The sequence below is a fragment of the Ruditapes philippinarum genome, unplaced genomic scaffold (genome assembly GCF_026571515.1).
Source record: "Ruditapes philippinarum isolate M1 unplaced genomic scaffold, ASM2657151v2 ctg1132_1_1_1_1, whole genome shotgun sequence".
Classification (NCBI taxonomy): Eukaryota; Metazoa; Mollusca; class Bivalvia; order Venerida; family Veneridae; genus Ruditapes; species Ruditapes philippinarum.
In genome coordinates, this window is record NW_026855335.1 from 1 (window position 1) to 14,891 (window position 14,891).

A 14,891-nucleotide genomic window follows, 5' to 3' on the forward strand; every position below is an offset into this window, starting at 1 on the left:
ATATAATTATAAATAAACTTTACAACAAATATTTGTCTAAATTCAACAGTTTAGAGTGATCTGAGTAAGCATGTTATTAGAGTACATATATCTTTCATAGGAATATTATGACGTTGTTATAATAATAACAAAAAAGATTTATAAGTTATTTAATTGGTCAGTTCTCTGTCTAAAGCATTTAATACAATAAATTGCAAGATTATGTAGAGTCTTTTTACATTGATAACGAACAGTGCAAAAATTAATGTAAAAGACTTTGTCACAATATAATTATTATTACTTTATGGAAGGTCATAATAACACCATAAGAACGTAGAATAATGAAAATATTAATTTATGTCTGTGTTTCACTCACGTACGTCATATTCTGTTAAAATGATTATTATTAATTTATATGCTTTGTACATGTTCTGTTCTGGTAATATGTAGCTACCCAGATGAAATTTATATAGTTACCAATATTATAAATATATATACAGGCGTAGGGTAGGGATCAGTTTGTTTGACGTCAGGCACATGTGATTCTGACGTCTTTATGAATGCGTTCCATACATAGGATGGCGTCATTACGCTTCTTACGAATTGGCGCAACATTTTCTTAGTATCATACGAAAAGAAAGAAAACATAATAAATTATAAAACGTGTTATTAAATTGTTGCCTTAAAAAGGTTTTGTACTATTTTATGTGTGGCCGAGTGGTTAAGGTCGCTGACTTGAGATCACAGGTCCCTCACCGCTGTAGGTTCGATCCACACTAGGGTCGAAATCTTTCATGTGAGGAAGCCATCCAGCTGGCTTACTGAAGGTCGGTGGCTCTATCCAGGTGCCCGCTCGTGCCTGAAATAATGCCCGAAGGGGCACCTGGGGTCTTCCTCCACCAATAAAGCTGGAAAAAAATCGACGAAAAAAAAAATCTCGGCGGGACGTTCTAGGATGACCCGACTTGAGTGTACGGTCTCCCATATGGGCTTTCCGGCGGCGACCTTAAATAAACGCATTAAAAAAAATAAAAAATAAATTATAAACGAAAATATTCCGTTTCAATTCGTTTTCAAGACGCAAAAGTTAGTTTCTTTTATGATTGATTTTTGTCTTTCTAAAAATAGCCCATGTATATCATTAACCTTACCACGTGCTGATCTACAGATAGCGCATCCTGTGTTGTCGGTATATCTGTGACATAGATATTTTAGGTGTAACATAGTTGATACATGCATATTAACTGGTACCTTTTAGTGCATTTACTTGTCTATAAAGCTGCTATTTAAATGTAATTAGCAACTGCCAAAACGAATGACTCTTTCTGAGAGAAAAAAAGTGAAAACTGAAATGTGCACACTTGTTTCCCTTCAGTATGATAGATAGATATTTTTATTTCCTCGACCTAGTATTTTTACGATTGATTATTTTCTTTATTAGTTTTATACAATAATGAATATATTTCAAATCGTTTTGACAAAACAATATTCGTATTTACAAAAAGTTGTTACTGTTATCGTCAGCATGTTCCGGTTCAGTTATAATCAGTGGACTTCTGGTCCTTCTTTTGTCCAAATTTGCATGCCACTTGTGGCACAAATGGGCACAGGTGCTCGTCCAGTCTTGGGGTTACCCTACCTACCCCTTTAAAAGTGAAACATTTTTTTTTTCGAAAACAAAATCCTAAATAAACCCTTTAGGATATACAAATAATTAAAAAATAGTGATAATAAATAGGTACCTTGTTTTTACTGGTATATAAGGTCAATTTATTATTTTTTTATATAATTATTTCTTTATCATAAAAAGTTGATTTAGGAATTTTTTTCAAAAATAAAATCATTTTTAAAGGGATGGGATGATGGCACAACTGGGCAAGCCTTTCCTTTTAAAAGGAAACTTTATTACAAATTTCCATGACTTTTGTGTTGAAAATGTTAAATCAAGAGTGTTAACAAGGTTTTTCCATATTTGGGTTGTGTGGCCTAGTTTTTAACTCAAGATAACCGTATTCAAACTTGTCCGAGTGATTACTGGACCAAGTTTCGTGACAATTGAAACTGACCACTAGAGTGTTAATGAACTAAATGTGGACCCGATCTCCTTTTAGACCAAACCATATTTTATTGTTTGAAATGGTTCATATTCAGATAAGTTTATACAAATTTATTTCGTTCGATTGTGTTGGAAGCTATAAGCTAGTTGAAACACTGTCGAATACATTCCTGAAACAAACCAGTACTAAGCAATGAATGTAAAGAGTCTTGCACAAGTAAACAATGGCAGGGTTTGAACTCACGCAGCGCATTCCTTAGATTACTTGTCCGAGGTGTTTATAACTCGGCCATTAATAAGACAGCTACGCATAAATAACAAACTTGAAATGTTACTGGTAAATGTCTTACATGTCAAGTTTATGGAACAAATAAGACAAAAATAAGAAAATGGAAAATAACTGTTTATTATACAGAATCAAACAGCAAAACATTAGTAGCATGAATTGTAACATTCAAATTAAAATGTAAGTCAAAAGAAGATTTTTTTCTGTCCTGGAAACCATGTTACATGTATTGAAAAAGTACCTAGCAAATTGGATTCAAACGGAACAGTGATAATTTGAAATGTGGAGGTCCTTCATGCTTTTCATCCAGCTTTTTTGTATCAACACACTGAAATTCGATTTTTTGTGTTCTTTAAAACACCATCATTTATTATATGTTATATTTTATTCCATGTCTATTTTATCACTGCATACCCACACTGGTTCATGTTATATTATAAGTTGAAATTTTGTATAAAGCAAATTACATATAAATACATGCAGGCTGCACTTTTCTTGTCCCGAGGTGTACCCGCCCTACTTCCCGTTCTTTTATCACCGTTCCTTGTTCGTTTACTGTCTTTTCTGTGATAACTTTCACCATTTCTATCTCACATTCTGATAACCTTCTGTTAGAACCAAGAAAATATGCCGCATCTGGACAACAACTTCTTCTGTGTATCAAATAGGCGCACCATAACGCAAGCTACAAAATCAATGACTATGTTATTCATGTAAATTCTTGTAAAATAATATTCTAAATAAAATAAAACTGTAATGTAAGTTATCACAAAAATCAACCATATACGATTCACTGAAGTTATAGGAATAATCATATTTCGTAAAAGGGTCAAGATATTATGTGAGGTGTCACTCTTTTAACCTTTACGCTACTGAAGGCTGAAGTGATTAGTCTTTGCCACCAGTAAAGAGCCAGGAAAGCCTGCACATCTGTGCAGTCTGACCAGATTCTATACTGTTGGCTTGCCAACTTCTGAATTCGCACCTTGATATACCTAAACTTGATAATGGACTGTTCAAAATGGAAATTGGAAAAGTCAATTTAATAAATTCCGCAGGTAAAGGGTTTAAAAAAAACACTAGCGATTAATGTCCACATTTAATTATTTCATTGGGTCAAAATTATTCATTATGGTCGATTGTTTTTCTTTGCGCTAAAGATTTATTGACGCTTTTCATGGTATCTCTTTAACCAAAACTAGCACCACTTATAACGAAATTTTAATCCTCAACACATAGAATGAAAATTGAGACTTCTTAACGAAAACGATACTAAAATAATGCAGATTTAGATATGAAATTTCAGACATTCTTGCTCACCTGTACAAAACCAAACCACATATTTGCAAATACAAATCTGAATCCAATGATATATTGGATCATATCAGCAAATGGAATTGTAACGCTAACATAGATAATGCTGATCATATTGAGACAGGCTGAAATAAAAAGAAGTAAGCAATAATAATTAATTGAAAAGAAATAAATAGAAAAATAAATAAATTGGTAGGAATTTAGAAATTGCGGTCGCAATAAGACTTATGTGTTTTAATATGTGTAACCATGCACTTGAAATTTTCATTTTAAGGATGTCAATCTTGATTATATTATTTTTTCTTAATTTTTCTTTGGTTGAGATAAATATCGGCATCAACAGTGTAGAGGCCATATTCCGGCTTTCCAGCTTTTACTGGTAAAGGAGGACTTAAGATTAACCTCCGTGCATTATTTGCACATAATTAAGTAGATTTATCGTTCTCAGTTCGTAAACAAACTGGATATCTTCCTCACATAACAGAATCACACGTCCCTCCACGGCGGTGTGAAGTCAAGTGCCTTAACCACTCGACCTCTGAAAATAGGTACACGTATCATTAATTAATCGTTTGTCGGACATTTTCCTAAATTAAACACATGAAAGGGTGCGCAATAAATGCACTTGATAAATTATAATTCCCACTCACTTCCTATTCCAGCCATGATGAACCAGCCGTTGCCGCAGCATACACAGTGCTCCCATACATTGGCCCAGCAAGGCACACATATGTGTTCAACGCAACACTTGATTTTGCAGCTCGCCGTGGTGAAAGTAAACAGATGAATGACAAGGACCACAATAAGAAAAGTCCTAAATTCTCTGTACTTCCAAACACCTATATAATATATCAATATAATGATTTCTCGTTCATTTTCCTTGGAATAGGATAACATAAAATAAGCGGATATATTAGAACTGCAGTGTTTCACTTCTATAAAAACGGGTATGAAAGAGTTACTAGGACACAATTCTTTCACACAATCCACATGTCGAACTCGCTTTGCAACAATTTTGAAATTCTACTGACTTTGTACCGGTCTTACGTTTGAATACTGACGATTTAAGAAACATTTGTTTCAGATTTCTGACATTTTCAAATAGTTTTTGTGTTGTAAATAAGGTTAAGTATGCAAAAGATCTTTGTTACAACTACCTCGAATTTAGAACTTTGGTTTCGTCATATAATTAGAATACCGACATCCTACTTTATTTCGTGTTCAGAATTGTAAGTAACTTTTCTTTTCTTTTCTTTTTCATGACGAGTCAAACTTCAGCGAGTTAATTGTGATGGATTTTTTTTTATTGTCAAGCATTTATTTATTTGTTAACCTAATATCGTAATCTATGGATCTTCTTACTACTGAACACGAAAAATAGTCAGATAAGAATAAATAATATAAAAACAATAACCTAAATATTTTATGTTGTTTTTAAAAATCTTCGTCCATGCATCTCCCAAATACACGAAGAATAGATTATATGAAAAGTTTGACTTATCAATTTTCATCCAACATTATATAAATCCGTGCCGTGGTTAGTTCTTTTAAATGTCAAAAAAAGTGCGGATGTCAATTAAAGAGGTCATTAAACAGTACATTGTTGATAACAAGCCGTTAAACCTATATATGAGCCGCGTCATGACAAAACCAACTTAGTGCATTTGCGACCAGCATGGATCCAGACCAGCCTGCGCATCCGCGCAGTCTGATCAGGATCCATGCTGTTCGCTATCAGTTTCTCTACTTGTAATAGGGTTGGTAAGCGAACAGCATGGATCCTGATCAGATTGCGCGGATGTGCAGGCTGGTCTGGATCGCAAACATTACTATGTTGGTTTTGTCGTGACTCAGCTCATATATATATATATATATATATATTATATATATATATATATATATATATATATATATATATTATATAATATATATATATATGAGACTCGGCTTTACAGACATCTGTGAACTCATCCATTGTACTCAACTATGTCAGCATCATAATTTAGCCTGTTTTCAACAATGTCAACATGTCTGCCTTTGAGCAGTATAGTACAAATTGTGGAAATCAAATTTTACCCTCTGCTTCTTGAATGGTGTAATTGTTAGATGAATCATTCCTCCCCTCGCAATATGATCGATTTTCTAGTTCAGTGTCGCACAAATCTATCCATATATTTCCGAAAGCGATCAGTTGTAAAAGAAATCCTGTAAAGCATGACAAAAAGACAAAAGCCTTCAGCCATGTTCTCTTCTTAATATCGGAAGAACTTGTATCAACTTTTTCAGTCGTTATCAAAGTATTCTTCTGAACCATTTTCAAAATTTTAACAAAAAAAGTCTATATAATTTAACGCAATTTTATATACTACATGAACTTGATTTTGGTTATTAATATATACTTATTATCTTTATTTATATCTACAGCTTTTCATACGTTGTGGATACTCGATACTGTTTACTTTTCTTGTACCCAGTTAATTCTGATGGTTAATTGGTCCTTCAATAATTTCTTTTACATTTTTCAACCATGAACGAGTATCGATTCATTATGGGAGTGATTGTTTTGAATTGTATTTATTGTTATGTATATATCAAATGACTCCGTAACCGAAATGCGGAAGTTCTCAATCACGTGTTTTAAGTATCGCCTACGTTTCACTTTTCCATATGAATGGTTATATATTAAACCTTAAATCTTCATTATGATGAATTTCTCTTTGTTGTTTGTTTTGCAGTTGAAATAATTGAACTGCATCTTGTTTTGAGAGAATAATGTTTGTAAATTGATATTTCTTTCAGCAAGTCAACCAGAACAAAGCAATCTAGATTTAAATGTTTCGTTCTAAAACAACAAGCTTGGAAGCCAAAGTAAAATTTCTAAAATGTATTACATACAAGGCATTGTACAGTTCGCGTTTCTTTCAGGAAAACACATCTTTGTACTTTAGTCTATAAAAGTTAGAACGTTTAATATAACAAAAAGAAAAAAAACAACAGCATTAGGAAAATAATTTAACATATGTTTTGATAAAAAATGACTTTGAATAAGTATTTTGAAATAGATTTTACATACAAACTTTTCGCTAGATATTGACAGTGTTCACAATTCAACTTATTTATTTCAAGCCTCTAAACCACAGAAATATCGATATTTCGCACTGGATTAAAGTAAAACAGGATAAGTTTCTAATACATTATAATGAACACAACGAATAGTATGTAATTTCTGGATCAAAATGTCATTTTTGCATTGCATTTTAATTCATTGTTCCTTAGCATTTAATTGATTTTTCGGTTTTAATGTTGTTGATTCTTTGCTCTTCATGGCCTTCCTTTTTTACTTTTGTTTCATCGTTGTATGTTCGAGATATTTGCCATTATTTCTATGTGCCAATTTAAATGTCTATATGATTTTTAACATTGCAACAACACATTCGAGGTCATATGAAGACATTCCACACATTCGAGGTCATATGAAGATATTTCAACTTCACTGGCGAAGGAAGACCTCATGTGCCCAATCCCCCGTGCATTGTTTTTCGAGGAAAAGCAAACGTTGATTAATCACAATTCTGCAACTTTTATTTACTGTTCACACTTAACATACATTTCTGCAAAGTTTGATATCAAAGTTGCCACTAGTTTGCCTTTTTTGCTCGAGTAAGTTTGTAAGTTTACAGACTTTTTTTTGCTCGAGTAAGTTTACAGAATCACACTTTTTGCAACTGAGAATATATTTTGCCTAAAAAATTAAATAAAAAAAATAAGGGAAAATATTTATATACTGAAGAAAATATAAAAAATATATCCAGGTTTGTGAAATTAAGTAGACAAGATCACAAGGGAGAAAGTGCATATGAGCCGCGTCACGACTAAACCAACATAATGGGTTTGCGACCAGCATGGATCCAGACCAGCCTGCGCATCTGCGCAGTCTGATCAAGATCCATGCTGTTCGCTATCAGTTTCTCTACTTGTAATAGGGTTGGTAAGCGAACAGCATGGATCCTGATCAGACTGAGCGGATGCGCAGGCTGGTCTGGATCCATGCTGGTCGCAAAACCATTATGTTGGTTTTGTCGTGACGCGGCTCATATATTGAGAGGAAACGAGAAGTATGTAATTAATGTCTCTCAACATTTAGTTTATAAAATATGGCTAAAACCGAATGACTGATCCTATATCGAAATGTGAAAATATTTGTGTTTTTATTCAATGAAACTAAATTTACCAAAGTATATATACTAATTTTACTTAAAATTTCACATTTTTTATTTATATATACATAAAAAGTTAGAAAAAATATCTGTTTGTAAGTCACAGGAAAATTTTAATTATACTCCGTGCAAGTGTTCAATGTCGTCTGTTTACATCGTGTTTTTCGTCTACTTTGTTATTGTGTCAGGTGGTTCTGTAACGTACGCTCGCGGGCCGTCGCGGATACGTCCGATACAATTCAACTGTATTCAAATGTATATGTTTTCCTATTTGTCAAATCAGTGAGAGAGATATAAGAGAAAGTTCTATTTCGGTTTTTAACATTTTCTTTCTCCAAACTCGCGAACTATTCTCTTGTCAATCACTGTAACTTTTTCCTCTCCCGATCTTACGAGTTCAAATCTAACTAGCAATACATAAACAACCCTTGCATAGCGACACTCTTTCCGAGACACATATGAGTCGCGTCACGAAAAAACCAACATAATGCGTTTGCGACCAGCATGGATCCAGACCAGCCTGCGCATCCGCGCAGTCTGATCAGGATCCATGCTGTTCGCTTACCAACCCTTTTTCAAGTAGAGAAACTGATAGCAAACAGCATGGATCCTGAACAGACTGCTCGGATGCGCAGGCTGGTCTGGATCCATACTGGTCGCAAACGCATTACGTTGGTTTTGTCGTGACGCGGCTAAAATTGCTTTTCTCTAAAGTTACACATCTCGGCAACAACCCGTGCAAAGCGACACTCTTTCCGAGACACATATTTTGATTGTTACTCTAGAGAGATCAAATTCATTGTGAATTGTTACTGTTGGAAGAAATTATACTGTTGTTGTATGAAAGGTAATTACGTAACAGAGGGCCGCTTTGCAGAGTGTGCACATTTTCTATTTCAATGTTACACTTACACAACGGACGCCTCATTTGACAACGTTGTTAATGGTCTCTTAATTTAATTGTTACCTCTATTTAATAATATTAACAAACTGTGTAATAGTTAAACAGTCTGCATTTTTTCAATCACTTTTGTCTCCGTAACCTAAATTTATGAAGGAATATTACCAAGTTTGTCTATCCGTCTGTCTCAACCTACCGCTCTATATCTTGTCGCACACTTTAATGCTTTCTTTACGATAACTCTTAAATGTATGGATTAGTCTTTTAGTGGTACATAATAATATGATCACCAACGTAGGATAAAATAATACCTTTTTCAGTTAAAATATGTCATATGTGGTTCACTCTGAGATAAATGAATTGAATTTATTTTAGGGACTACAATACATAATGTATGTATTAAGGTGTGTTGAAATTTAATTTTGTCTACAAAACTATACTAATGAGCCTTATAGCGCAATATAGGGCAAACTACAGTTTTATAATTTATACAACATGTCCTACGTTATTAATTAAGATCGAAACCGAGTATACCTATGTTTTTTCTTATTCATATTTCCAATATTATTGAAACAAATTTATTTTTAGGTTGTCATTTTTGGTGTTTTGATATGTTATGCACTTATTTTAGCAAGGATTATCCTTTTTCAACAACATGTCAGGAATAAATGACAATAAAAATTATGAGAACACAATACGTAACGAGACAAATTAGTGTCACATTCGAACATACATGTCTGCAAGAAATCGGCAACTTCCGTTAAGATAATTATACTGCAAAATAAAGAAACTTAAAAAAAAGAGTACACTGTATTGGATTTGAATCGTATACCTCTCTCAAGTTAGTCAATCACTTAACCAACTGTGCTTTTACGCACGTACTTACTTGAAACGTAAGTTCTATATTCAATATTATTTCTCGTAAATTTCACCGGCAGAACCGAAGTTGGATCGGATATTTAAATGAGTGCTGTAATGTATTCATGTTTGACAGGTCAATAAAATCAAACTATACAGATATATTAATTTAATCAAGAATTCACTGATGGTGATGCATATGTAGTTCAATACAATAATCTTACACTGAGGTCGTTCAATTCTAAAGCTGCACAAGTTGACAGTTTATAATATTACAATGAAAATATTAAAATATAAAGATATGCATTGCTTTATACAGTTAAAAAAAGAAAGATTAACGTGCGGTTTTTATATAATTATAAAGCCCATGTATATAAAATACCTACTGTCAAACATCGGGAAAAAGTCAGATTATTGAGTAGATAATTATAGGGCTCGACTTAAACTTATTAATATACTTTCCAAAAATCATTTCAATTTAATCCTATTAGTTTTAAGAATGGCATTAACCTCAAAAGCGATTAATGTTTCTCATTCAGGAATACTTCCTGTTTAGGAAACAAGAGGATTGTCTTTCAATGTTTCCTGATCAGGAAAATAAACGTCATAATCCTTCCCGATCAGGAAGTGTTTTTTTTTTCTTTTCTCTTTTGTCATTTTTGACGTACCTCGGGTAAAATGGCTTTGCATAAAAGTTTTAAATTTATTTGTAAGACATTTAAAGAAAATGACTCGTCAGGATTTTAGATTTGTCTTTTCTGCATCAAATTTTGTTTGTTATTTAATTTCTATAGATGGAGAAATTTAATTTATTTACAGGCCATTTCCCCTTAATCTCTTTAACGAATTGATAATAGATCTACTGTAAATTTCCTTTATTAGATAAAAAATGCAATTACTTTATAAATCTATTTATCTATATAAACATCTCGATTACCCAATGACAACATAACTTAACAAACGTGCAGTATTATGAACTATTTCTAACACGTTTATTGTAATAATTTACCTATGAAATGCTACTGAAATAAGAAAAATGAGCCGCGTCACGACAAAACCAACATAATGGATTTGCGACCAGCATGGATCCAGACCAGCCTGCGCATCCGCGCAGTCTGATCAGGATCCATGCTGTTCAATTACAAACCTTATAACAAGTACTAGAGAAACTGATAGCGAACAGGATGGATCCTGGTCAGACTGCGGGGATGCACAGGCTGGAATGGACCCATGCTGGTCGCCAACCCACTATGTTGGTTTTGTCATGACACGGCTCAAATCATATGAAATATTGAAAAGAGACCTCTAAGGAGAAACTCCATTCACTGATTTCCATTATAATTGAGAATAGACAGATCGAGGGACTGTGTGTCGAGATTTGTTTATTCTCTCATATAATGAACAGTTTGAGGAGTTTCTTTACATGTTCTCTATTGTCTTAGTAATGGACAGTTGTGTAAAAACACAATGCAATTCATTGTTGACTTTTTGGCACTTTTATCTTAAAGACCCATTACGCCTCTGAAATGCTATCATTTTTATTTCTCAAAAACGATTATTTTTGGTATCATTTTAGAATTTCCAGATATTAAGTCATTTGTCACATAAATGAACTACATTTTAACTTTTTTGCTCTTTTGGTAATTGGTATGATTATAGCGAATTAGTATTTTTTTTGAAGTCAAAATACTACTTTGTTTACATATGAGCCGCGCCATGACAAAACCAACATAATGCGTTTGCGACCAGCATGGATCCAGACCAGCCTGCGCATCCGCGCAGTCTGATCAGGATCCATGCTGTTCGCTATCAGTTTCTCTACTTATAATAGAGTTTGTAAGCGAACAGCATGGATCCTGATCAGACTAAAAAAAAAGTTATAAAAATAATGTGGGCATTATTTAGACTTAACCATAGAATACTCATAAGAAATTACTTGCTGAAAAACGGAAATGCTTTCACTGTTTTGCTAGTCTGCTAGAAACTTTGATTTATTTGTACTATGATTGAGAAATAATTAAACATTTTGACCGCAACTTCAATCTCATATAGCAAGTAAATATGATCTGATTTTTACAGAAGACAGGTCTTAACATTTCAACTTCTTGAATTCTCAGTTTTTTTCCACAAATTCAAGATTTAAATTTCATTAAGTCACGATTTTAACACACAGAATTAAGCATTTCAACATCATGAATTCAAGATTTCCACATTTATGACTTTTTCAAGATTTCATTGCATGAAATCACGATTTTAAGTTCGTGTATTAACGATTACAACTTCGTGAAGATGAATTCGTGAAGTTGAAATCGCGAAGTTCAAAACAAGAATTCATGAAGTTGAATTCATGAAATAGCAATTGTGAAGTTGAAATTTTATCTACAAGAAGTCACAATTTTAACTTCGTTGATTTACGTTTTCAACATACGAAATTCACAAAGTCACAATTTTAGCTCCATGAACTCACGCTTTCAACTTGACGAATTCACGATTGCAACTTCAGGAATTCACGTTTTGAACAACGGAAACCTTTATATACATATAAATATTATTTATTTTTGGTTGACTGATGCATAAAAAAGCTTATTTTCTTCGTATTTTATTTTTTCTTCCAAAATCAGACTCGGAAATCATTGTGTATACATGTTTACATATGTACGTATTTTTTTTTGCACATATATTATGTAAGAAGTGTAGACTTGAACTTTGAAAAGTGAATAATTCACCTTTTTCTCTACTCAAACACTTGTAATGTAAGAAATGGTTAAAGTTTAGATCTGAAGTACATGTATTAAAAGTAAGGAAGAAAAAAAGTTTAGAAGTCAATTTTTAAAAAGTACTAGTTCAAAAGTATGTGTAAAATTCAACCTATTCTGTTTTAAAGTCGTGCATCTATCGACCAATAGACATGTTTTAAGGGAGACAACCAGTCCGTACTAGAAATATTGTCATTATACGCTGAAGAGTTACCTCTCTTACATTTTAATTGCATTACTACATTATGAAGCAAATGCTTTTTTGTCTTTCCCTTACTTCCAAGACACTGTGAGACAGATCCGAACATCATTTCTTAGGTACGGTACATAATTCATTTGTGGACTTGCTCGTACATCTTACATATTTACATTTTTGAAAAAAAAGTGAGATAACTCAGTTTGCTTGTTTGTTTTTTCCAGAGTCACTTGAATCCTTAAATATAAACAAGCTGCTGATTATGTGAGCATGCAAATGAACCTCGTTAACTGATAATTTGTAAAGAAGCCAGTTTCTTATAATATAAACATGTATACATGTTAGTTTGAGATCAAGGATATTTAACGAGGGATAATTGTTCAGCAAAAGCACGGTGTTTTGAAATTTGACTAGTCATTACTCCGGTCGTTTTTCTGTTATTCATTTATTCAAATCTGTAGGTATTTAAGTTTACCAAACAAGGCAATAATATGTGTCTGACAATACTGTCAAAATGATGCATTTATCTAATAATGTTTCTATACACAAAATGTCTTAATGAAATGCATTTTGGTTGCAAACTTGTACTTCAAGCATTTTTGGTTATTATTTATGAGTAAATAATTATCAAAAGGCTAAAACGATTAACAATACAGATATCTTCTTGACAATTTTATATACTTGTAAAGATGTTATTTAAGATGTCACCAGATCTCTTCACAATGTTGTGAATGATTGCTAATGGTATCTATTTATTTGTGTATCAAATTATTGGATCTCATTTAAAAATCATTAGAACCAGGATAACTTCTGCTGTTTAGTCTACACGAATCATGCTGAACATTACCTTATGAAATATTCAGATGCTATTTTTAGTAGATAAATGTACCAACACTAATTTTTATTGAATTAATGTACTTTGAACGATTACGATCAGGATACAAAAGATTATTCTACAGAATACAGACATCATAATGTAGCTCTATCCTTTATATGAGTTCAAATTAATACTATTGCAAAATGTTAAAACATAATTCTCTGTAATCAGAATAAGTAGATTTTTGAAAGGCTGTCTAATTGTCTAAGGCTGCCATGCTCTACGTATCTCTACATTTTTGTTTGTTTGTTTGTTTGTGTGTTTCATTTTACGCATTTTTCCAACAGTAACCATAGTTCCTGGAGAGATACACCAGTACTAGACTACCTTCCTCCGTGCTAAACTACCAAAGCATCTCCCGGGGATCAAACCCTCCCCAGAGAGGTAACTGGATTAGAAGTAATCAACTCCAACCCCTCGAACACGGAGGCGGTTCTCTATTTTTTTACCATAGCCCTACTTTTAAAAAAAAAAGAGCCATAAAATCTTTATTTTTAGGAAAGCATGCTGTTAAATATGAAGAAGAAAATGTCTAGAAATGTGTATGTTTCAAGAAAGTTAATATCATGATATTTAACGATATATGGAGTTGCTTATTAGACCTTGTAGAATCAACTGGGAAGGTGTTTTAATTGAGTTTAAAATGCAAATCCTGTTGAGTTTCCCCCTGGATCCCTGACCTGGAATTTGTCCTGGACACATTGGGGTCCTTGCAGCCTCCACATCTGCTTTTTTTTATAAAAAAATGTTTTTTCTCCTTTTTGCTCACAATGCAAACACATATGTGCTGATTATTTACAGCATATGAGCCGCGTCATGACAAAACCAACATAGTGCGTTTGCGACCAGCAGGGATCCAGACCAGCCTGCGCATCCGCGATCCATGCTGTTCGCTATACATGTATATTTCTCTACTTGTTATAGGGTTTATAAGCGAACAGCATGGATCCTGATCAGACACTTGTTGGGTGATGACTGACAAATGACAAATTGAGTTGTTTTCAAGACATAGATCAGTTACATATCACATTTGAACTTTGATAATGCTACCTATAATGATGCTGGTATAAATAAGTTAAATTATTTCATTTGGGGAAAATTAACATCATTACTTGACAGCAGCTGTTTATATTGATTACATAAACGTCATTCCCTGCGGTCTGAAGACCGCGGGGTATTGGTACGTATTTAACTTTTGAGGCATGGAGGAGCACGTGACCTGTTTTCGGTACATGGAGGAGCATGTGACCTGTAAACCGTACACGATTGGTTAATTGACCTTTTTGAAAACATAGCTAAATACCGTTTGCCGGTACGTTACGGATTTACCTCTAGGAAATAGTCCGAATTACACCTAATTAACAACAAAAAACTATTACGTGTTATTTCTAATTTTCTATAATTATTTTACCGTTTAAGGTGGAAAAACTTGAATGTTGTTTTTGACAATT

General features: G+C 33.1%; 1 protein-coding gene across 1 annotated transcript; it reads right to left on the reverse strand.

The window, feature by feature from the left end:
* Nucleotides 1-2,425: 2,425 nt before the first annotated feature.
* LOC132742983 (uncharacterized) lies at nucleotides 2,426-6,160 on the reverse strand. Its single transcript, XM_060731486.1, has 4 exons — nucleotides 5,712-6,160; nucleotides 4,286-4,474; nucleotides 3,642-3,760; nucleotides 2,426-3,006 (listed from the first exon to the last, which is right to left on the reverse strand). The coding sequence occupies exons 1-4, from the start codon at nucleotides 5,947-5,949 to the stop codon at nucleotides 2,785-2,787; spliced, it is 768 nt and encodes a 255-aa protein (XP_060587469.1). The 5' UTR covers nucleotides 5,950-6,160; the 3' UTR covers nucleotides 2,426-2,784.
* Between the last annotated feature and the right edge of the window lie 8,731 nt (nucleotides 6,161-14,891).